Source organism: Pituophis catenifer, unplaced genomic scaffold (genome assembly GCF_029215685.1).
Source record: "Pituophis catenifer annectens isolate HBS135680 unplaced genomic scaffold, rPitCat1.0.hap2 SCAF_1, whole genome shotgun sequence".
Lineage (NCBI taxonomy): Eukaryota > Metazoa > Chordata > Lepidosauria > Squamata > Colubridae > Pituophis > Pituophis catenifer.
In genome coordinates, this window is record NW_027256881.1 from 7,904,682 (window position 1) to 7,930,653 (window position 25,972).

Genomic DNA, 25,972 nt, shown 5'->3' on the forward strand with positions numbered 1-25,972 from the left:
ATTCATTTATTTGATTTCTGTTGCTGTTCATCTCCAAGTTACTGGGCAGTGTACATCATAAAAATAAATAAGATGAAATAAATAAAAACATTGGATTTTTTAATGTGTATTTTATATGTATCTCTGAATGAATGAAAAAAGTTTAGTGGTGGAATTTCCTGTCCTGGTTAAGGTAGTTAAGCGAAAGTTATTTCTAATGAAATTTTATGTATAGACAAACTTTAAAAGAATGCTTCTTTCATTTTGTCTTTTCATTTCATTATTAGCTAACATTGTAGCCCAGGATTCAGATTTTAATTTTAAAAACCCTCCATGTGCCTATAACATCTTATAAACATATTTTTGTGTGTGTGTGTGTGTGTGTGTGTGTGTGTGTGTGTATGAAGAGTATTTTTATATTTATTGCATTATTATTGTATTGTTTATTGCTTTGTACAACAGGCATACATTTATTAGTATTTATCTCTTTTTGTACCATTGGAGCCTATGCTGGTTTCAAGTAATCTATAGGTATAAGCAAATAAATAAATGTGTGTGTGTTTGTGTGTGTGTGTGTAGTATGTATATTGTTTATCAGTTGAACTGATGTTCAAATAGTTTATACAGTTAAAATAGAAAAACAAAATAGCTTAATAAAGCAGATTAATCCAAGCAGTCAGACTTGAAAAAGCCTAATGTTTTTAAATTGTGAGAGGTCAAAATACTTTGCTATGTTTTTTCAAAGGTAGTTTGGATTAAGTGTGATTCTAAGTCTGGATGGGATGACAAAAATTGTATAAACTAAACGCAGAAGTGAATGTTTCTAAAATCTTCCTAAGTCTGTAGAACATGATATTCAAGTGTGACTAGTGTCTTAAACTAGAACAGAAAGTTCTTATTTTGTTTACCTTTGGTAATCAGATTAATTTAGCTTTTAGCTGCTTTCATAATTGCTTTTTTTTCATAATAGGGTCTCAAGTTGGGTGAATATGAGCGAGTGATTGCTTAATCGTTTTTAAGCATCTTCTTGCAATTATTTTAAGATTATCCTTTTTACATTTTATAGCAAGAATAGACTGATGGCTATGATATCTCACATTTCTTTTTTAAAAATTTGTACATTTCCTTAACAAGGAATTGACCATTTAAGTAATGTATCTGCCAGTATATCTCTATCACTTTGTTCATTTTAGTTACATGCTGTAAGACTTTTTCCTTTTTTTAATGGAAAATTCTTTCTTCCTTGCATTTCACAAAATCGAAATAGACACACTGCTCAAGTGTCTTCTCAATGATCAATAATTAAAGTAGAAGTGAAATGTTGAGACCTAGCAGATAATAAATACAGTACTTAGGAAACAATGCCTTTATGAGATAGATAGAAGTAGACAACTTTGTGGCTGAGCCAGATAGAAGAGTGAAAGACGGTGGCTACACAATATTGGAAATGTCAAGAGAGGCAGAAAAAGAGAGGCAGAAAAAGATCAGTAAGTGTTGCACAGAAAATAAAAATAAAATTGGGGGTTGATATTCATTGTAGCTTGTTTGCTGATTAGTTTATGGCAAAATTGTGTAAATGAGTGAATGCAGGAAAAGTAAAATCAGAATATCCATTAATTTTGTTGAAGGGCTAGTTTCATTTATAGATTTATCAAGTCAACCCTTTCTTAACACACAGAATATGGAGAGCTGGATCTCAAGGCTGATACTGTAGGTTAGCAGAATAGTACAGATAGTCCTCGACTTAACAATAGTTAATTTAGTGACCATTGAAAGTTATTACAGCACTGAAAAAATGACTTATGACCATTTTTTACACTGATGACCTTTGCAGCATCCCCATGGTCACGTGATTTACTTTTGGATGCTTGACAAATGACTCACATTTATGACGGTTGTAGTGTTCCAGAATCATGTGGTCTCCTTTTGCAAACTTCTGACCAGCAAAGTCAATGGGGAAACCTGATTCACTTAACAACTGTATTATTAATGTAAACACTGCAGTGATTCACTTAATAGATGTGGCAAGAAAAGTCTTAAAATGGGGCAAAGCTCACTTAACACATTTTTCACTTAGCAACATAAATTTTGGGCTAAATTGTCGTCGTAAGTTGAGGACTACTTCGTGGTAACCATATCAACAATTCCTGTCTGCCTTAGAGCACTACATCAGTATCATTACTGGTAATTATGAGTTCGTAGATAATTAAAAATTAGTTATCTAGGTTCCCCCTCCCCCCCCCCTTGTTTCAGTATTGTCTGTATAAGTCTAAGACCAGGGACTTTGTTTTATAAACTGCACCAAAAACTATTCTTCTTAAGAAGTAAGTATTGATGCTTTAACAGTTTACCAAACTGAAGAAATGCTCCTAGTAGACAACTTCTCACAAATGATAGTAATCTTTTTGTGGGCAAATAATTTCAGTATATTATTTCATTTTTATATAAATTATTTTTATTAAATTATTTTTTAAATGAGTAATAATACCAATTTTGAAAGAAAAAGACTTTTATGAGCATATGCACATTTAAGTACTGTAATAACATACTATTATTATTATTGGAATTAATGACTAAAATAATAATAGTGTTATTTTTATAAATTGCTGTTGGATTATTCTTTATTGCCATATGTTCCACAGGCAAATATATATTTATTGTTCGGTTTATATTATAATTATGAGGAAATCTGGCTCACAAACAGCCCATATAAGAGGGACTTGGGTGGATCACAAGCTCAGCATGTCCAAATGGTGCAATGCAACTGCAAAAAAAATAATAAAGGCCAATGAAACCTTGAAGAGCATCAAGAGGAGTGTAGCTTGTGGGAAGTAATTAGCTTGTTCGATTCTGTCTTGCTCAGCCTTCACTCAGAGTATAGTTATGTCAGACCTGCCCCAGTCTGATCCCTTAGGAAAGAAAGACCCTCAACTCCAGTGCTAAGATGATACAGAATGTTTCCCCTCATCCCAACCCTTCCCTTATGGCCATTTCATCTTCAGCCAATGAAGATTTGCCTAGGTCCGTGATGGCGAACCTATGGCACGAGTGCCACAGGTGGCACGCGGAGCCATATCTGTGGGCACATGAGCATTGCTCTAGCTCAGGTCCAGCGTGCATGGGCATGCCGGCCAGCTGATTTTCCGGCCTTCCGGGCCCACCGGAAGTTGGGAAATGGGCCATTTCTGGCCTCCTAAGGGCCCCCAGGGGTGGGGAGGCTGTTTTCGCCCTCCCCAGACTCCAAGAAAACCTCTGGAGTCTGGGGAGGGTGAAAAATAGGCCTTCTGGGCCCACCAGTAACTTTTTTGCCATTGCGTGCCAAAAGCAGAGAGAGCATGGGGGGGGTTGCACACGCATACGCGGGGGGTGGGTGGGGCACGGGGGGGCATTGAATTATGGGTGTGGGCACACATGCACGTGACCCCCCCATGCTCCCCTCGCTTTTGGCACGCGACGGCAAAAAGATTAGCCATCACTGGCCTAGGTGTTTTGAGATATTTGGGGTAGTCCACATTCCTTCTCAGGGTGCATGGCCTTGAGTGCTAGCACACACTGGTTCTGAGCTTTTCTGTTCTTCGTCAAGCTGTCATTTTCCCCCTCCATCACATACCGACATAAGTTTATTGCCCATTTGTTCATTCCCCACTTGCCCCCTCCCCCCTGGCCTTTGAGATGCGAAGCCGAAGATGGCAGACCTGACCAGATAGTTCTCAACTTAATGACCAGTTGTTAACAACTGTCTGAAGATCCAACAGACCTACCTGAGGGCATACATGCAGCCTGCAATTGAAGTTCTACTGGTCTGTGCCCCGCTACAGTCACTTGACCACCCTTGGGTGATCAGCAGCCAGGCTGCATTTACAGTCGTTTGCAGCATTCTGCAGTCACATGACCATGTTTTGCAACATTTTTGCTGAAACCGGCCATTTTGGCAAACCAGTTTTAGGCAAAATTGTGCCCACAGTAAATTATTGGTTTGCTTAATGATTACAGTGCTCACTTAACAACTACAGATGTACTTGATGACCACTGCAAAAGTTGTAAAATCAGGTTAGTCACGTAATTGACCTGCTTTACAACTGTCATGAGTTAACAACCATGATGGACAGGCTCCATTACAGTTGTAACTTGAGGACTGTCAGACACAAGTAACCAGGAACAGGAGTTTAGTCCAAAGCACTTCAAATTTATTACATGCTACCTGTATACAAGAATCTGATCTACTCATGGTCAAGGCAAATTACTAGATAAGAATAAATGGAATTCAAGGGCTGCTGGACTTAGATCTCTTGTGAGAGCCTAGTGATCCCAAACTGATGATGCATTTGACCCCACCCTTAAATTCAGCCTGGTCATCTACTACAAGATTACTTGTACCAGGTTCAGTTCTGTGCACTGTACCGGGTTCAGTTCTGTGCACATTGATAAACTGTAGCAAATCCAGAGAAGAGCTACCCAGAATGGTAATTGTGGGGGGCCATGATAGCTATCTGAAGGACAGTCACATTGTAGTTCAGACATATTCTCACTTGCTCCAGGGGGTAAGACTAGAATTAATGGTTTGAAATTTCAAAGATATAGATACAGATTGGACATGAGGAAAAATCTCTTGACAGTAAGAGTTGTCAGTCAGTGGAACATATTACTGGAATAGTTTTTTTTCCTGTTCACTGGAAGTTTTCAAACAAAGGCTGGATAATTATGGTGGGGATGTGTTGTGAACCCTGCAGTGTGCAGGGGATTCGATAGCCTCTTATATCTGTTCCAACTATGATTCTATTATAAAATAGTGATAACAAAAGTAAAATTCTGAAAGTCCAGAAAACAGCATAAATGATACCAAATTTATTGATCTCTACATACAAGAATGCTCCTTGGAGTGATTGTTGAATCTCAGTGGGGAAAATTTGGAATAAAATATCAGATGGCTTTGAATTGTACAGCTTAATTATACCAGATTTAAGAAATGGAATATGATTGGAGAAACCATTTTCTGAAATGGTATAGGGCAGGGATGGCTAACCTTTTTGCCACCATGTGCCAAAAGTGGGGGGAGTGTGGGGGGGTCGTGCACGTGCATGCCCACACCCATAATTCTATGTGCCCCACCCACCCTGCGCTTGTGCTCATGACCCTCCCGCCACGCTTTTGGCATGTGATGGCACAGTGGGCCCGGTAGGCCTGTTTTTTGCCCTCCCCAGGCTCCAGAGACTTTCTACGAGCCTGGGGAGGGCAAAAACGGCCTCCCCAGACCCGGAACCCAGAAACATCCCGTTTGCCGACTTCCGGTGGGACCGGAAGGCCCAAAAATCAGCTGGCCAGCATATGCATGCGCGCCGGAGCTGAGCTTGCGTGCCCACCGATATGGCTCCGCGTGCCACCTGTGGCACGCCTGCCATAGGTTCGCCATCATGGATATGGGGCTTCCTGCCTGAGCAAGGGGGTTGGACTAGAAGATCTCCAAGGTCCCTTCCAACTCTGTTGCTCTGTTATTCTGAAAAAGGTGAAGTAAATAATTATAACAAAATTAACATCCTTGGATGATCTAGACTCAGTACCTGATTACTGTAGTATCTTTGTTGATTGCTAGGCTTTTCTAATTATGTTTTTCTTAAACATAATTTTGTTCTGAAACATAAGATTCCAACATTGGAATCTTGATACAGAATAATAGGTGTTGCATAAAAAAAAACTATGATAAGAGGGCACAGTCCACCTACCTTTGAATATTATTCCCATTTTTTAAATAAGTGCAAAATTATTTCCACTAACAGGGCCACATTTTAAAATATTAAACGGTGTTTTTAGACATGAGAGGGATGGAGAATAATTATGGCACAGGACTGCCTTATATAATTACCAGCTAGATATTTTGTTGTTAGCATGGCAGTCAGCTAAGCCTCCTGGGAGCCATATCTTCATTTGTCACCCCAAATAAACACTAAGGAGTCTAGACTAAGCACTTCGTATTTAGTCAGCCTCAGATTTCCAACAGCTGGATTTCAAAATACTATTGGTAGAGGTAATTATCTATATTACAAATATAATACAAGGTACTGGCCAAGAAATGAAAAAGTATACAGTGAAAATGATTTTTCAATAAACTATAATAATGTCATTGAAACTGTTATCAATGTAATTTAGTGAGTAGAGTCTGGATAAATAAAAAGATAAAAACAAGGTATAAGACAGAATTATTTCAAAAGGATAGTTCCCAAGTCAAGACATTATCCTGAAAAGTCCTTGTCCTGGATGTCATACATTTCATCTCAGAAGGTGGAGGCGTTTTCATGAATAATCTAACTCAACAGCTGTCAGTTTGGAAAAGGCAGTCTTCACTCTTCAAGATATCTGGCCTGAACTGTTTAAAAGAACTTGTTGAACTGCACTGGCTGCTGGTATCCTCCAGGTACAGAGCATTGGTTTTAATGTATAAATTCTTTCATGAGCTGGGACATGCATACCTTGAAATGTTTCTCTCTGTATTAATTTCCCAGACATTTGTGTGTTAAATCAAACCCTCATTCAGTTTATGAAGTCTAGATTGTTAGTTAGGCTTTTAATGTGGATGGAAAGGCTCACCTCTGGAATAGAATAATTATTATTTTGTCACTTCTCTTGAATTTCTTTGAAAACAAGGTTTACCACACTGACAACATTTCTGATACTTTTTTTTGTATTTTCTATACTATAGTTACTTTCACTTTTTCAATGTAAGTTACATTGTAAGATACAATACATGAACGATATGAACATGATTGCGTTAATAAATTTACAAAAAGGATATGAATAACAGAATATTGTCCCATGTTCTGTTTAACATGTCACTTCTTGACTTTTCCATCACTTTTCTTGGTAGCTATCAGATATAGTGAACAAATAGAATCATTAAGGCCAATTGATCTGTTACAAATTTAATAGCTTATTTCATTATTTGTAAGCTTTTGAATAGTTTATACAGGTAGTCCTCAACTGTGTATGACCACAATTGAGCCCAACATTTCTGTTGCTAAGTGAAACATTTATGAAGTCTGTTTTGCCCCATTTTATGACTTCTTGCCACAGTTGTTAAGTGAACCGGTCCGAACCAGGGGCAACCCACCACTGGAAACATTCCTATGAAACTAATACTATTATTCACCAAGAGGAGAATAGTAATTACATTGTTACTGAACTGAGATTTTGAACTGAGTCCCTTACCTTATCACTTATGGGTACCAGTGTGGCTACAGATGCCTACATCAGTGTCCACCAGGGCCCCAGTCCTACTTGACTGTTAATCTTTTAATATTTATTTAATTAAAACCACATGAAAACATCTTTATTTAATTAAAATACATATAGCCCATCTGCCACAGTATCCAGAGGATATTGCATAACATAAGATAACTAAATACATTGTGAATTAAAATAAACAATAAAGACTTTAAATAACAGTTTAAAACAGCAGTCCCCAATCTTTCTGGCATCAGGGACTGATTTCGGAAGAAAAACTGTCTTCTACCAACCAGGGTATGTGTGTTGGTTTCCCATGCATGTATAGATGAAGCTTCGCTTGCTCGCCCACTGCTTGTGTGGCCTGGTTCCTAACAGGCCACGAACCAGTACGGGTCCCTGGCCTGTGGATTGGGGACGCCTGGTTTAAAACATATAGTAACAAGTCCCTCTGAGAAGGAGATCCCATACAAAACAAAAAAGAGCTAAATGATCTGGGAAGATCAGCATACAATAGTTGTGCTTTCCCCTAATGCGGATCATTTGAAAGGTGACTATAGTAGTTTTGATGCCAAAATAGTCCTGAACCCAACTGGAATGGTTCAGATAATCCTCCAAGAATTCATAATGCTGATTAGCCACCACTTCCTCAAGTATCTTTTCCCAGAGGGAATTGATTGCAACACTTTTTAAAGAGTCCCGTCTCCTGTTAAAGAGGGATAACCTGGAAGAACTATTAATTGACTGCTGTGATGTTTGAGTGTTTTGTGGAATTAGAAGATTTAAGACGGAATCTAGTGTGATATTTTGCAATGTCATTTATTCAGTAATACATTTATATACCATCTTTATTATTTTTGTACATAACTCAAGGCAGCAAATATACCTAAGTCTATTTCCTCCTATTTTTTCTCCCCAACAACAATATCCCTGTGATGAGTTGGGCTGAAAGAGAGACTGACTGGTCTAAGCTCACCCATCTGGCTTTCACCCAGACTAAGGTGGGACTAGAACTAGTGCCTTAACCACTACACCAAATTTGGAATGTATTGCATCTATGGATGTCAGTAAAGTGGAGGCTATTTGTGAAATAAGTACCACCAGCTGTGAACTTGATCTTTGCTCCTCTAGCTAGTACAAGCTTTCCCCTCTGGAGGGTAAATCCCTTGGGGCGCTGGAGGCACAGGCCTCAAATCTGGCAAAAACACTAGTAAATGCCATAATCCTGGGAGGCTCAGAATGCTGGCATTTGCTAACATTTTCTCCTCCAAAGGAGCTGAAGCACTGACATTCATTAGCATTTACCCCTCAAGAGGGGTGAAAATGTGAAAGATTTCTGAAAGGCTCAGAATGCTGGTGTTCACTAGCGTTTTCACCAGGTCTGTTTCTTCAAGACCTCAGGCGATTTCTCCTCCCTTTGTGCTGGAGGAATTGACCTCAAATTCAATGTCCCTTTCACTTTCAGCTTTCCCTATCACTTTTCCCATTGACTTCCTGAGGAAGTCAGAAGAGAAGATTACAATCACATAATATCAATAGCACTTAGATTTATATACTGCTTCCCTGTGCTTTACAGCCCTCTCTAAGCGATTTACAGAGTCAGCATATTGCTCCCAATGATCTGGGTCCTCATTTTACTGACCTTGGAAGGATGGAAAGCTGAGTCAACCTTGAGTCGAATCGAACTGGTGACAGTCGGCAGACTTAGCCTGCAATACTGCCTTCTAACCACTGCGCCACCACAGCTCATGATCACAGGACACTTGGCAACTGATGATACACGTGAACAGGTTGCAAAATGCTCAAAATGTAATCATGTGGCTTGGGGAACCAGCATTAGATTTTACAGTGGAAATGCTTTATGGGCACCTGTTCCGAGGAGGCTGTCTTGATTGCGAACAGTTGTTAAATGTAAGTCAAGGATTTCCTGTCTTACCCTGTCTCCAACCTCCCTCTCTTGTGAAAGGTTACTGAGAAGGTGGTAGGATAGCAGCTCCAAATAGCTCTATAAGAAGTGGATTACCAGGAAGCTTTTCTGTTAAGAATAAACCTTGGTTTGATAACAGAAGACACATGGACTGTTGTCATGGATGAGCGCTGGGGTTTGAATGGAAAATACAGTGCTCTTTTACCTGCTGGATTTCTCAGTGTCAGGGTCAGCTTCAGATGACCCTGTAGAGCAGCAGCCTGTCTCAGAAAGCAGCATGGAGGCACCCGAAGCTGATTGGCCTGCAAAGCATGTGGAATAGCTGGAGGCCATAGATATGAAGGGTCTGATCAAGGATCTTTTTCCCAGTCCTGAGGGCTGAGTGAAAGGCAGAGCTGAAGAAATTTGTGCAGCTCCTTGTGAGGCAAGGAATTCCCATTAGAAAATTCTTTGAACCTGGACTGGCTTCAGTGCTGAAGCCCCAATAACACTTTTGCCTACTGCTTTCCATACCAAAAACCCAGTACAAGCAAATTTCCAAGGATTTGGGTCTGCTCATAACTATGTGTGATTGCATAGGACAGGTGCTTTGCCTGTTGCTTGTAATTGCACAAACCAGAGCAATCCAACTTTTTTTTTGGGGGGGGGAGGCAAATCTGTCCTGAAACAGGATATTCAGTGTCATTTGATACCACTGATTGTTGCTTCCTTCTGGATTACCTACAAGTATTGGGGTTTGATTGGAGAGTCCATTTAGTAGTGAATGGACAATTACAGTCAATAATTGTGGGTAAGCTTGAGCCTAAAAATACTCTAATAGGGGATGTTCTAGGGCTCAGGCCTTTACTCCATTTTGATTAATATCTACATGAAGCATTGAAAAATGTCAACCATATAGACTACAGGTGTCAAACTCGGCGACATCACATTGCCATCACGTGATGTATCGCAACATTTTCCCCCTTTGTGGAGCTGGGGTGGGCGTGGCCTGTGCGTGATGCATCTGGCCTGCAGGCCACCAGTTTGACACCGCTGATACAGACAGACAGGTTTCATCAAGATGCAGATAATATTCAGTTATATAGCTATACTACCAAGGCCAAATGGGGTATGGTGGAAGTATTGACCCAGTGTTTGGAAGCTGTTATTATCTGCCTAGAAGACAGCAGGCTTATTGTCAGCCCAGGCAAAACAGAGTAGTCACTTATTCAGAAACCAGCTGATTCCAGGACAATACCAAATGTAACAATCGTCACTCATACACTTGTCACCTCACATCTCTGTTACTCTAATTTGTTTTACATGCAGCTGCCTTTAGAGACCATACAGAAATTTCAGCTAGGGCACAACGTGGCTATCCTTCTGATAAAGGGGGACTGAATGGGGGGGACTGTTATTCTAAGATAACACATCTATTGCAGGAGTTATATCTGTTTTGTTTGCAAATGCAACAAGGTGCTGGTTAGCATCTATAAAACTCTGTATGGATATCTCTGAAATTGTCTACTTCAAGTAGACAAGTAGAGCCTGGTGGCTCAGCAGACTAAAAGCATTGTGATTAACACCAGCTGTCTGCAATTACTGTAAGTTTGAATCTCACCAGGCTCAAGGTTGACTCAGCCTTCCATCCTTTCTAAGGTAGGTAAAATGAGGACCCAGTTTGTGGGGGCAATAAGCTGACTTTGTATAAATATACAAAAGTATGAAGGCTATTGCTTAACGCATTGTAAGCCGCCCTGAGTCTCCGGAGAAGGGCGGCATATAAATCAATTTAAAAAAAAAAAAAAAGTAGAATTTGCCTCCTGATAAATGTGAGCAGAATCTATATTAAGAGCCTCACCAATCATAATGAAGGTTTGGCAGAAAGAAGCTTAGAAATACACATTCTGAGTCGGGGCTCCCCTCCTCTGGAACACTTTTCGCCCTAAGGCAGGGGTCCCCAACTCCAGGGCCACGTCCCACTACCAGGCTACATCCCATTTAGAACTGTGTGCAGCACACCCGCCACTTGTGCAAATGGAAATGTGCACACTCGTGCGCACACCTGCCACTCACACGGAACCATTCCCTGTCTCCCTCCTCTGCCAAGCTGCAAATATTGAGGACCGCTGCCCTAAAGTAAAATTGGCTCTGTCACTGAACGAGTAGTCATAACTCAAGGACTACCTGTAGTCATCTTAAATCTTTAAAGCAAGTTTCTGAATGTAGGGTTGCGTGTTTGGAGATTCAAGATTTGTTGTTTGTGCCTGGTGTGAAGCCTAACAGTTAGTGGAAGAACCTGAGGAAGCACTGATTTTGGAGACTTTTTTATTTATGGTTAAAAAGCAAAATACTGGATACAGTGCAGTGAAGGAAGAACAAAATGGAAGGTTAAAAACTGCAATTGACCAGATGCTACACATTTATGCAATTTATTTTCTTCTCATGACTTCATACCTTCCTGAATACTGTTCCCAAAACTTGAATTAACTGTATTCCTGAAATAACAACACAGGTGATTTCCTGGGTGAAATTCTTGCTTACCACAAAACACTCAGCAAATTGTTATTTACATGGCAAGCTGATTATGTCTCACCTCACTGCCAAAGTGAAATCATTTTATAATCCCACAGATGTTCTTTTCTTTCTCCTTGCAGGTTGTATAAGGAGCTCTGGAAAAAGTCTATGATCATTTGTTGTGTATAGTTCAGCATTTTGTACTCTCTTAATTGTATTATAATAATATAACACTACATTGGACTACTCCAATGTTCTATGTGCTAATGAGATAATTGCTGAAAGAGATCCTAAATTATAGATTATATTACAGTTTATAACCATATTGATGTATTTCAGTAAATTGTTCTTATGTTTTTAATTATAATTTTTAATTTCATCTAGTGTTTTACTGTTAACCCCTTAGAGCACCATTTTGTAATAGAAAGGATAGACAAAAATGAAATGGGATAATATATTAGACAAAGATCATGTAATCCAGAAAACCATTGGATATTTCCAAAAGAAAAAGAAAAAAAGGCCCCAGAGAACAATACAGTAGCTATTTTTAAAATCTAGTCTGGCATAGGAACTCCTGAAAAAGAAAACATTATATGTATGTTGTGGCTCATATGAATTTGTCATTTCAGTGGATTGCAACTCTTGTAGTTTATAGAGTTTCCAATTCGTTCTTTTATGTTTACAGATACATGTTTAGTTTTTATCTCATCTCTACGTCTATTTTCAAAAGTTATTTTTAGGTTAAATCCTCTTAGTCTCTTATCTCTTATCCACAGCCACAATTGATGCATAATAAATGAAAGCCTTTTTCAGGCTTCTGCAGTGGCTTCAAAAAGCACCCCTGTTGATTCTGAGCTGGGTGATGGATAGATTCTCATCCTGCGACTCACTTTGCTGCCATAGTCACCCAGGATGCAGCATCCTAACAAAGCTGAATAGGGAATGGAAAGTGCTCTTCAGAGAATAGCAGGAATCTAAGTAGAATCACTTATTCGCTTTTATTTAGGACCCGGGACACTTTTACACTTCCATAAATTTATTTGGGATATTAGTGGCTGGATAGCTTACTCTTTTATGTTAGTTTTTGGATAATCCAAACATATACAGGATAATAAAGGCAAATTATATTTTTTTTCTTAATCAAGGAGCATAAAAGGCAAGTGCTGGCTTTTTTTTTTAATGGTGGACTATTTGGGTTTCCATTCATTATAATTGATAGTACTGAAAGCTGGTGAGATATCAAGAAGGAATAAGAATGATGCACTGCCCTCATCTCAATCTTGCCAGAGGTCATTTACAAATGCTATTGATGTTATCTCACTCCTATAGCCTGGTCTAAAATCCAGTTAGAAGTGATCCAGTCACTCTGCTTCCTTTAGGGTTCTCTCGAGCTGTAAATCAAATCAGAAAGAGAAGGTTGAAGACTGAACAAAACCTGGCTAGTTACTTTACTCTGCAACGAATTTATTTTGCCCTGCAAGGAATAGAGCTGAGAGAATACAAGGGTTAACAGTGATCTGACTATGGCAGGGAATTGGTAATAATGTTGAGAGCCAGTTTGGTCTAGTGGTTAAGGCATAAGCTAGAAACCAGGAAACTGAGTTCTAGTGTTACCTTAGGCATGAAAGCTAGCTAAGTGGGACAGTCATTCTCTGTCAGCCCAACTCAGTTCACAGGATTATTCTTGTGAGAAAAATAGGAGGAAGAAGTATTAGTATGTTTGCCATCTTGACTTATTTATAAAAATAATAAATGCAGGATATAAATAAATATCCCACAACTCCAGATCATATTGCTAGGGAGGAAAAAAATGTGACATAGATGTGAGTTGTTCCCAAAACAAGTTGGATCAAGCCCATATTTGCCAAAAACTCCTGAACCACCTCAGAATCCTTACCTAGGAGGCAGATTAAAACCCTCCAGGAGACTGAGAAGCTAACGTTTTGACCATTTTGAAATTTATCCTTCAATGGGAAGGTCAATAGGACCAATTTTTTTCTTACATCTGCTTCCTAATATAGAACCAATATTGATTTTTTTCCATTCAGTCATTGTGGAAGTGATACAGTTTTAATTGTTCCTAAATCTGTTAAGCAGACCATGGGTCTTACTTTAATTTTTTTTTTTTTTTTTTTTTTAATTTTGATTTATATGCCGCCCTTCTCCGGAGACTCAGGGCGGCTTACAATGCGTTAATAGTATAAATTTATTAATAATAAATAGTATAAATTTATTAATAGTATATAAATTTAATAGTATATAGTATACTTTTATACTATATAGAATCCTACTATATAGGATTCACCGTGAACAGAGTAACATCTAATGTTGGACCCAATCTGTCAAGTTTTTGATTATACAAAGATGTATATATTTGCATATGAACTGGTTTTATCTCCAATAGCTTCAGCTATCTTATAGATATTCTTAGTCATCCAGGCTAAAGCTAAAGAAGCTTCTTTGATGAGAAGCAAAACATCTTCAAGAAAAAAAGTCCAGTTAGTTGCCTTTGGAAAAAGCACTTTTGCTTCAACTTCCTTACTTTTTCATTCTCCACACTTAATTTAATGTTGCATATGCTATAGGATATCAGAGAACCATAAGGAAGTTGCAGAGGTCTAGATAGGGGAATAAGAACACCAAATGATATCAAGTGTTAGACTCCTTCCCTTCTCCATTATTCTGTCATGAAAGGTACCATCTGGTGGACAAGCTGGTTATTAGCGTTCATATGATGGTAACAGTTTCTATATTTTCAGCACAGTTCATTTCATGTGTCAGAAAGGCAAGTGTAATACAGTTGATCTGACAAGATAGGTACCTTATTCTGGGTTGCCCTGTAAGTGTGTAGCTAGGCTTGTTTTGTTTTTTCATTTTCCCTTGGAGGATGGTGACTTTCATCTATTTGTGACTAATACTAAGTAACTCCTCGTATGTATTTAACAGCTCAGAGATACTTTTCAAAGTCCCCATAAATTTATGATCAAGAAGCAAAAGAGTAGTTCAGCTATATATAAGGATAAAAGATTGGATAACAGTTTCCTTGTAAATTGTATATATAAGAGTGCTTTCTGGCAGGGGGAAAGTGATATTTAGCTTTTTTGTTACTTTGGTCTTTGAAATTAAATATATAGCAAAGTTTATGGAGTTTCAGAGCATTTGTTTAAAACAGACAGATTAACTGCTGCTAACTTAGAACCTAACTGGCCATGGCAGTGGAAAAACAGATCTTTTTTTCTTGCCGATACAATGTTTCTCCTTGTGAGCATACTTTGTACTGAAAAAGGAATTAAAATTTGCTTTCATTTTAGGTGTGATAGTAATCTATGACATTTGTGATTCTTGAAATGTTCCATATCTAAATATTGACAAATTTATTTTAAATATTTGAAAAATACTCTAAATCTTAAGGTATTTTAAAGATCCCAGTTCAGTTTTCCGATATAACAACTCTATGCACATGGACTCAAATCCCGATCTTTTTCCGTCTGCCAATTGTTTTATCTGTGTGCATTTTGGATCCGGCTCAGATCCCCCCCCCCAAGTTTATATTATAGATGTACAGCTAGGAAGCTGCCAAAGCTCATCCAGATCACACTGTTGAACAATCTAGCTTAGTATTATCTGTAAGCAGCACATAAGCTATGGCTTTCCCCCTATGCATTTATTTATATCATATATCTGCCCATTTCATAGAAGTGGCTCTGGGTAACTTACAACAAGATTAAAACAAGCAATCCCCCAAACATAACTCTACTGGTGCCCAAGGATAAATTGTTAACTATTAGCAGTAACAATAGCAATAGCACTTAATCTTATAAACAGCTTCATAGTGCTTTACAACACTCTCTAAGCGGTTTACAGAGTCAGCATATTGCCACTGACAATCTGGGTCCCCGTTTAACTGACCTTGGAAGGATGGAAGACTGAGTCAGCTTTAAACCAGTCAGGATTGAACTCTTGGCAATGAGCTGAATTAGCCTGCAATATTGCATTCTAACCCCTGCGCCACCATGGCTCCTGACTAACCATCAATAGTAGCAGGGGTCACCCTGATGATAGCAAAATTTCCATCCAAAACCTCCGTTTCTGGCTGTTGCTTTTAAATGCAAGGTGGGCCTGGCGTATATTTGGGTTTGGAAAGGGGGATAACCTTTCAGAGGTAAGCAACCAAGACTCTGGGATAGAAATGGAGGTATGCTGATAGTCATCCGAGAATCCTTACACTTTCAGGGATGTTGTTCCACAAGTCACCAGATGTGAGACCCTCTTCATTAAATTGGGGTCTAGAGATCAGACGGGATTCTTGGTGTTGTACCAGCCTCCCTGTTGCATGGCAGCCTCCCTGCCTGAGCTTGATTCTGTTTCTGGGCTAACAGTTGAGTTCTTACGGTCTTGGGGGATTTCAATTTGCTTTCTTTGGGATTGAGGTTTGAGTTGGTTCAGACATTCATGGCCACCGTGACAACCATGCACCTATCCAAGATTGCCCAGAGCTTGACTTGGGACAGTGGTCACACACCTGATCATGTGTTCCTGTCCGAGCAGTGCAGTGGTGGGTTGCCCCTGGTTCGGACCGGTTCGCAAGAACCGGTAGTAAAACTGGCGGGAGGCCCCGCCCACCGCCCCAGATGTCGTCATCAGCGATCTGTGCATGCGCAGAAGCAAGATGTGCGCGAGAGTGATCCCGTTGCGAACCGGTAGTAAAGGTAAGTAGAACCCACCCCTGGAGCAGTGGCTATGTTATCTGAAACTGAAGGTGCTCTCAGTGATTCTCTTGTCATGGTCAGATGAAATCCTGATTACCATGGAATTCTCTAGCATCTCTGCCACTGAAGGGAGGCTGGACTCACTAGATCGGTCCACCTGGGTGAGAGATGGACCGAGAGGGGTTTCAGAGGGAGCTGGGGATTGTTCCTGCTAGTCGGATGCATGGTCCAACTGAAGCCTTAAATGCTTCTTGGACTAGAAGGGCGGCCAGGATCCACAAGAGGCAACCTCTCTGCCTCTTGTGGATCCTGTTCTTCCCCCTCCCCTCCCCCATTCACAGAGTAGCTGAAGATGAAAAGCAAAACAATCAATCAGAATAGAGCTGGAAGAGACCTTGGAGGTCTTCTAGTCCAACCCCCTGCTCAAGCAGGAGACAAATGAGTCACTGCAGTCATTCAACAAATCCTGCTTCCACCATTAACTTCAGGAACCCTCTGGGTAAATCGCAAATTGAGATCACATGATCCCAGAACTAAATGCTGGTTTCCAGCATAAAACATCATTAATCACAATCATGAGATTGCAGATGTTGCAAAAGGCTATAAATGTGGGCTGGTTGCTGAGAGCTCAAAATGCAGTCATGTGAATGTGGGAGAAACAGCTACCGGAACTGTGAATCTGCTGGTAGCCCTGGGGAGATCTGTTGTAACTTTATTTATTTTATTATTTTATTATTTTATTATTTTATTATTTTATTATTTTATTATTTCAATTTATATGCCGCCTTTCTCTGAAGACTCAGGGCGGCTTACAATGCACTATAGCCGTGATGGCGAACCTATGGCACGCGTGCCACAGGTGGCACGCGGAACCATATTGGTGGGCACGCCAGCTCAGCTCTGGGGCGCATGCGCGCGCCGGCCAGCTGATTTTCGGGCCTTCTGGGCCCACCAGAAGTAGGGAAACAGGCTGTTTCCTGCCTTTGGAGGGCCTGGGGGGGGGAAGGCCCGTTTTTTTTTCTTACCTGGCTCCAGATCCTCTCTGTGTATCTGGGAACGGCGAAAAAGGCTGTTTTCACCATTCCCAGATACACAGAGAGTATTTGGAACCAGGTAAGAAAGAAAAACGGGCCTACCAGGCCATCATGTGCCAGGAGCGGGGGGGGAGGGGGAGGGGGTTGCGCACACATGCACGTGGGCACGTGCGCGCGCGACCCTCCCCCGCCTGCCCCTCTCCTGGCACGCGATGGCAAAAAGGTTAGCCATCACTGCACTATAGCAATAGCCTTCATTCTTTTGTTTATATCTGTTTATTAGGGCTTTTGGCCCCCCATAAGGGTGTTTCTACAAAGTCAGCTTATTGCCCCCAACAGTCTGGGTCCTCAATTTACCTACCTCGGAAGGATGGAAGGCTGAGTCAACCTTGAGCCTGGTGAGATTTGAACTTGCACTAATTGCAGGCAGCTGGCAACTAAGTGCTACATAACAGCACTTAGTCCGCTGCACCACCAAGGCTCTATAAGCGACTTTGAAAGGTCACTAAGTAAACTGGTCCTAGGTTGAGAATATTCCACAAAACCAAGGTCTCCCTTGTGTAGCTATTGTAGTTTTGCTTAGTTTTATTTGGTTACAGCATCCTTTATTACTAATGGGCAGATATGAGTAGAGCTTCTTTTCCAGCCTTATAATAGAGTAAAATATAGCAATAAAAATTCTCCTACCCGCTTGTGAGGGCACTGCTTATATTGAATCTTTGGCTGTTAAACTACCAACAAAAAGGGAAATTGCTATTCTCAAATATGTGCTTGTTTCTTGGAAGTGACATGGACTTTGTTCAGTAATTGTCCCATGTTGTTAAAAAGTGTTATTTCATTTGTATTGAAATATATTAATAGTTTCTGGCTAATGGTTAGATTAGAGTTAGCAATTTCTGATGAATTATACTAAATTGCCAGTTTTGATTCAGTGTTGCTTAACATGGTTTTTAACATCAGCTGATTAATCTTTTTCTTTTTAAAAATTTGGCAGTCAAGTTTGTTAGAGGTAACAGCATGATTATTTCCTTGTTTTCTAATACCTGCTTGCTTGAAACACATCATTATACAGGTAGTCACTTGTGTAATAGCATATTCACCAAACAGACAACAATAATATGTGTCCTTTTTAAAAAGAATATAATTTCAACTCTGCATTCTCCTTAAAAAGTCAAATGTTACATTGGAAATTTTAAAATGATCAGATGCATTTTCATGTGTGGTGTTTTTGTACAATGGAGATTAATCTTGGATGGTTTATTTAGGTATTCAAGTGAAAAGATGTTATTTTTACATAATACTGTGTTTTCCCGAAAATAAGACCTTGTCTTATATTTTTTTGAACCCCGAAATAAGCATTTGGTCTTATTTTCAGGGAGGACTTATTATTTTGGGGCGCGTGGAGCAAGACGGGGATCCTCTTGCCATCTTACCTGATTTCCACCTCTGTCTCCCTAACCCTAACCAGAGGAAATGGCGGGGAGTGTTTAAATATTTTCGAGGAGGGCTTATTTTCGGGGAAACACGGTAGTTCCATTCTATTTTGTTCAGATCCTCTGTGTTCAGTTTGGGGCACCTCATTTTAGAAAAGATCAAACTGGAAGAACTTCTGAAATAGCAACGCATATGATCTGGGGACTTGAAGTTAACTCCTGAAAGACTGAAGGAACTCGGTATGTTTAGCTCTTGGGGTGGGGAGAGACAAGGAAGTCTATGGTAATGTCCTTCAAATACTTGAAAAAATGTTACACTGAAAAAGGTCAGGACCTTTTCTCTATTGTTTCAACGGGGGGAGGGGGACACACAAAATGCAGGATTTAAGTTACAAGAAAACAAGTTTGAACTGAAAGTTGAAAAAAAAATAATTTTGACAGTGGAACAATCAAACAGATGCAATGGGCTCCAATTCACTGTATGTATTCAAGCAAGGATTAAACAGCCATCTGTCATGGATGCTTTAATTTGCATCCTGCACTTTGTGTCCTAAATGGCCTCTTCCAATCGTGCAGTTCTATGATCTGTGGAGTCACAAAGTCAAGTCATTGAATTTTTAATTACAAGTTCAGCCAAGGTCAGATGGTTTTATTCAGTCTAATAAAACAGATGTGGAAACTTGCTAAGAACCATATACCGGGGTAGCAGTCTGTCAAGATTGTCTGAGTTGCACATGGTCAGAATTAGTGGTAGACACACAAAACCAAAACAGACCAAGAATCTGGCCATTGTGTTGTCTGAAGACTGCAGGAGTCCTTGACTTACAAATACAACTGAGCCCAAAATTTATGTTGCTAAGCAAGGCAGTTAAGTGAGTTCTGCCCCCATTTTATGACTTTTTGCTACAGTTAAGTGAATTACTACAGTTGTTGAGTGAATCATGCAGTCATTAAGCAAATCTGGCTTCCTCCCGTTGACTTTGCATGAGAGAACTGAAGAAGCTTCTTGGATGAGAAGCGAAACATCTTCAGGGAAAAATACAGAAAGTCCAGTTGCCTTTTGAAAAAGCATCTTTGGGACATCTTGGAGTCTCTTTTTGTGAACCTTGAGGAATCATGGAGAACAAACATAAGATTGAATAACAACTATCTTCAAAAATGGGAGAAAGACGGAGTCCAGGCTAACTACATTTAACTTGACTTCAACGCTGGACCATTATTAAGCAACCTGCGAATATTTAGAACAGGGGTCCCCAACCCCCATTCCGTGGACTGGAACCGGGCTGCAGCATGCCAGAAACTAGGCCACACAAACAAGCGAAGCCCCATCCACGGGATGCAGGCAGCACACAAAACTATGCTCCCTCCAGCCTGCAGAAAAATCTCCACGAAGCCAGTCCCTGGTGCCCAAAAGGTTGTGGGACGCTGATTTAGAATAAATCATTTACCTGGCAGGAATCGGCATGGATTTATCAAGAATAAATTATGCAAAATGATCTTGAACTTTCTTTTGGATAAAATGCAACCAGTCTACTTGAATCTCTGATCTTTCTGTGCCTCCTGCTAGCCATTTAAGTGATAAACAGAGCTTGGACAGAAGCTTATTGTGGGAATTGCTTGAGGGGCGGCATTGTGTTTGGACACTATTTTGGTTATGAGTAGGAAGCCCAGGGAACGAGACAGTGAAATACAGGTAAGAGCTGCTGGAATATCGGGGAATTAGGAGGTAGAAAAAAGGTAATTATAAACATTCTGATTAAAAGAAAAACTGTAGTTACAACAGCAAAGAATACAAAATGAGCAGTTTGACAGAAATGGGGGGGAGAATAATCCAGCAAACACAACTACAAAAGAAATATGCAGGGAGGAAAACAGACTGACAGGGAGGAAAATTACTGTATACTTAAATAAATATATTTAAGCATTTAGGATAATAGTGGGGGAAAGTATTGATACTAAGGAATAAGATGGACCTCTGGGGTATGATAAAATTAGGACAAAAACAAGAGCTAATCTTGATTTTTGTAACTATTCTATAAAGGCTTATGCAGGTAAAACAAACATGCTTGTTCTCCTTTTCTGTATATATTATCCAAAAATGAACCTGTGACAATGCAAATAAGAGTAAACGGAATCTTATTCACAATAAATGCAGGCTACATGTTTAATAGGATCTGAATTGGATGTGAAGGCAATCTAGTGTGACATCTACAGTGTCACTGATAGCCAGGGATGATTCTCCTAAACTGCCTGGTAGGTGGGTGCCCCCTTCCTCCCTCCGCTCCCTATGTGTTTCTCTACCAAAGCTGTGTACAGGATCTGGATTTGGCAGTGATTGACTAGGAAAGGGATCTTTGAAGTCCCGGTACATTGTACAGCTGCTGTGAAAAAAGGAAAATCTTTATGAAGGGATTTGAAAATAGAACTGCTGATAAAACACTAACAACATTGACAGTAATAATAACATTATACATATCTATGGCACAATTCTACCATTGAGTATAATTCTGGCCACATTTTCAAGTACTATGTTATAGCGCTAGAAAAGATGCAAAACAAAGTAATCAAAATGTTAAGGGACCTGTATCTCTGATGAAAAAAAGGCTGTGACAGTTAAGTCTGAAGATGATTTAAGTGGAGACATGAAAGAAGGATATAAAAGCATGCATGTATGATACTATAAATAATATACAATGAAATTTTTCCCTCTCATAATCTTTGAATTTGAGCTGATCCTTAATTCAAATTTAGTAAATAAATCATGATTTTTGACAAATATTTTTTCACCTATGGGGATGGCTTCTGAATATAAATAACGTGGCACGTATATTTCCCTTTTATTGCTTTCACTGTCAGTATGTAGGGTACAAACACTGCTAGGAATGGGCTTTAGACTCTTTGATCTTGATCTATAAAATGCTAATTGAAGATATATAAATAGTCATGTAACCTGAACTTCCACAGGACATTGTTTGTTCTATCAGATTTATGAAACATCTGATGATGCAGCCAGTTGCCTACAAAAACTTGTACCAGAGTAAACCAATTAGCATTTCAAGTATCATGTTGCTTTTTTGTCCCTTGGGCTCTGCACAAATTAATTTTTCATGCACATACGTACTAAGCAAAGTCAAAAATAATTGTCCTATTAATCCACGTCCCCCCAAAAGCCTGTAACAAGGATCTTGGTTCGATATGGTTTGCTTCATAGAGTAGATTTTAATTCTTTTTTTTTAAAAAAACCTGGTTTTGTTCAAATATGTTAGAATTATTGCTTTTAAAAAAGAGGCATTGGAACGTACAGTCAAAAGTAGCTGTTATCTTTACCAGCTGTAACTCATTAGCTCATACAGAATTTTTTTTTTTTTTTTGGTGGGGGGAGGAGACAACAAGCTGAAGAGCGCAGCCAGCCTTTTCATCAGCAAAGAAAAGGAAAGCATTCCTGTGTAACAGACTTCAACACTTATCTCTGATTTCTGGTACTATTTGTGCTGAACTAAAGCAGCTGTTATCCCCAGTTAAGAGAGAACAAACTCAACATGCTGTGAAATTACCACACTGCCATTTACTTTCATTAGGGTAGGATTGCTAGGAGCTAGCAAGGCTAGCCATTGTATGAATAATTAAGTGAAATTTTGCTTTCTGAGTAGTGTTTAATAGACAAATTGAAGGCCAATATTTTGATATATTTCATCCACAGGTTGAAACTTTTTTTTTCTTTTATGCTTTTCCAAGCTGTAAAAAGACAAGATGGAACTTAAGAGTAACTTTTAAAGAAATAAATGTTTTATGTTAAGCAATGCTCAGTGATTGGCACATACTGAGTTGTTCTAACAGATTTTACAGAAAATAGTAAATTTATTTACACAAGGAAAAATTATTCCACGCTGAGAAACTACCTATGTTCATTCTTCGATGACTGAGATATCAGATTATTTATGGTGGAATTTTTGAAGTTTTCAGAAACTATTACATGGCACTATTACATTCTGTACAACATTTTAAATTAATGAAGATATAGTTCTGATAATTTTGGGGAGGCTTTTGCTCAGTTTTTAGAATAAAATAATCAAATATTTATGTACTTCAGTAGTGTTTTGCAGTCATACAGGTAGTCCTTGACTTATGACCACAATTGAGCCCAACATTTCCATTGCTAAGGAAAACAGCTGTGAAATGAGTTTTGCCCCCATTTTACGATTTTTCTTGCCATAGTTGTTAAGTGAATCACTGCAGTTAAGGTAGTAAACACAAGAAGTGAATCTGGCTTCCCCATTGACTTTGCTTGTCAGAAGGTCGCAAAAGATTATCATATGATCCTGGGATACTGCAACTGTGATAAGTGTGAAAAATGGTCATAAGTCACTTTTTCAGTGCCATTGTAACTGAATGGTCACTAAATGAATGATTGTAAATGGAGGGCTACCTGTATTTTTGAGGTAATCCTGAGTACAGTCTGCGCATGAAGAATTTTAGTTAGTTATAAAAGTTGCTGATAAAAGCTTAACCTTATCCTTGTTTTGGAAATGATATTTCTGAAGAGGTACTACTTGTTTTTTTTTTCCTTCTTGGCTCCCGCTAGAACATGCATTATGCATTAGGTCCAGGTTCAATCCCAGGAGGGATTTAGTTGAGGTAGGGTTAAGAACAACCTCTGTTTGAAATTTGGAACAGCTAATTACTGGCAGTATTAAATGGTACTGAAACCTAATATCTTTTGTCATCACACGAAGGACCTTTACAAAGGTTTGGCAAAGAGGATAATTTTACATAATGCAAAGAAGATCATCCTTGTGATTTAAAGAAATGGATCTAGAACGGGTGTCAAACTCAATTTCATTGAGGGTCGCATCAGGGTTGTGTTTGACCTCGGGGGGCATGGCCAGGGGGCATGGCCAGCTTGATGTCACTCGTGTCAGGGGTGCCTGTGGTGGCCCGAGTGCTCTGCTAGTGAAAACGGGCTCTCAATCTCCATTTTCAGCTGGGACAGCCTCCTGCAACCCTCTGCCAGCAGGCTGATCCTTCGCTGTTTCCAGGATGCCCCGTGGGCCAGATCTAAGTGCCCCGCGGGACAGCCCCAGCCCAGTGGCCTTGAGTTTGACACCCCTGATCTAGAATTTGAGTTTTATCTTTTAGAAGACAGAATTTTTTTTAAAAAAAAAGATAATACTCTGGATGAATTGAGAATGTGGCATAGCTAGATTATTGTATGATCTAGATCACGGATGTCAAACTTGCCGCGTCGTGTTGCTGTGATATGACATTTCATGACGTTTTTCCCATTTGTGGAGCTCTGGTGGGCATGGCCTGCACTTGATGCATGTGGCCCACGGGCCACCAATTTGACATCTCTGATCTAGATTGAATGCTAAGCTTTACAATCAATAAACTTTATTTTATATAGGGTCTTTCATGTGGCTACTATCTGTTGTTTTATTGTATAGATTTTTCTGCTAGGGGTTTTTTTTATGCTCAGCTAATTTATGTATATAATTGGTTTTTTTCTTCACTGTCTAATCATTATTTAATTATTAACAGATACTTTTATATTTTTATAATTTTTAATTATTTGTTCATTTTAAAACAAATATTTTTAAAAGAATTGAGACATGATAGATCAACAAATTAGCTTCAGTATGAGGTAGCTACTTATTTTCTCGTAAAGATAGTCTGTTTCAATGTTCTAGGACTATTTTATATCCGTTTTATGTCATCAGATTAAGCAGCAGCATCCTATGTTGACATTCTTAGATAATCAAATTTAACAATTTTTACTGCAGAGGAGACTACAGTAATTTCACTCAGGAAATACCATGATACATGAGATACATGTCTTCCTATCCTGTTCCCCAGTAATCCAAAGCTATGTACAGGTAGTCCTTGACTTACAACAAGTTGCTTAGCGACCACTACCTCAGACCTCCCCAGGGCTACCTATGACCCACATTTGGAGAATAAAAAACATTGTACACTGGAGGCAAAGAGTTTTACTAACACAGGACTGAAGGATCTGAGTGTTCAGAAATTCTGTAGCCCAATAACATGCAGGGTAGTGATATATCCGAAGCAGAGTTGGAATTCATTGAATGGAAACAATAAAAAGCAGCGAGACTCATTCAGGAGTTTTGTCTGGCTCTTAATATGTGGATTTATTTAGAAAATTCTTTCATCTGTCTTTTCTCTTTGTAAGGACATAAGTTGCTTAAAATAAAATTTATATTTATTCTTGTTTTTCTGTAGGTCAGTAACCGATCCACGAGATGGAAAGAGAGTTGCACTCAAAAAGATGCCCAACGTCTTCCAAAATCTGGTCTCTTGCAAAAGGGTCTTCCGTGAATTGAAGATGTTGTGTTTTTTTAAGCATGACAATGTGAGTGGTTCATATATTTTCATTGCATTTTTTAGCATTCTAACCAAAGGCTACTCTAAAACCTTACAAATATTCATAGGCATTAGAAAAAAGGACAACAATTTCTGAGTAAATTACATCTGTTATCAGCGGCAACAAAGCTCTTTTAGAACTATGGAGACATCTAAAATCTAAATCCAGTTGAATCCGCTTTCTATGTTGCAATACACCTGTTCACTTAAAATAAACAGCCAATACCCCCAAGAAAATGTATAAAAATGACACATTATATCTGAGATGATTCCTTTACTTTCTAGGACAGTAAAGAATCAATAGTGTGCTTGCATGTTGCCCTAAGCCATTGCTTAGGCATGAAAGAAATGAACTGCAGTGAACCTTGTGCTTCTCTTCCCTTCCTCTTCCCAAACATCCCAGAGAATTTGGAAAGCTTTCATTTCTGTTTCAAATTAATCACAATACGTAATGTATCTAGAGAGACTGTAACAAATACTAAGTCAAGGTAGTTTCAAACAAGCTTCAAACTGAGACCATAGATTGATTATAGATGTTTATGTGATTGGATTTCATTTAATTCCTCTTTAAGAGAGGGTGGTCCTGCTGGCTCTTAAGAAGGTGGCGATGTGTCCCCTCCTCAAGGGGGCCATCACTCAACTCCACTAATCTCAACAGGTTTCATCCAGGTCTCCAACCTTCCCTTTTTAGGAAAGGTTGGAGAGAAAATGGTCACATGGCAGCTTCAAAGGGCCTTGGATGAACTGAATTATCTGGATCTTTTCAGTCTGGGTTCAGGCCAAAGTTTGGGACTGAAA

The 25,972-nt window shown here is 39.2% G+C and overlaps 1 protein-coding gene across 4 annotated transcripts in view; it reads left to right on the forward strand.

Moving 5' to 3' along the window:
- The window catches only part of NLK (nemo like kinase), a 107,930-nt gene that overhangs the window by 35,198 nt on the left and 46,760 nt on the right, over positions 1-25,972 (forward strand). For 3 of the 4 annotated variants that reach the window (XM_070932051.1, XM_070932048.1, XM_070932050.1), the window contains one exon: positions 25,034-25,163. In XM_070932051.1, the coding sequence (XP_070788152.1) occupies positions 25,034-25,163 (130 nt within the window). Of the gene's footprint in view, positions 1-6,248; positions 6,389-25,033; positions 25,164-25,972 lie in introns of those variants that run through there. The other variant, XM_070932052.1, reaches the window with a different exon arrangement.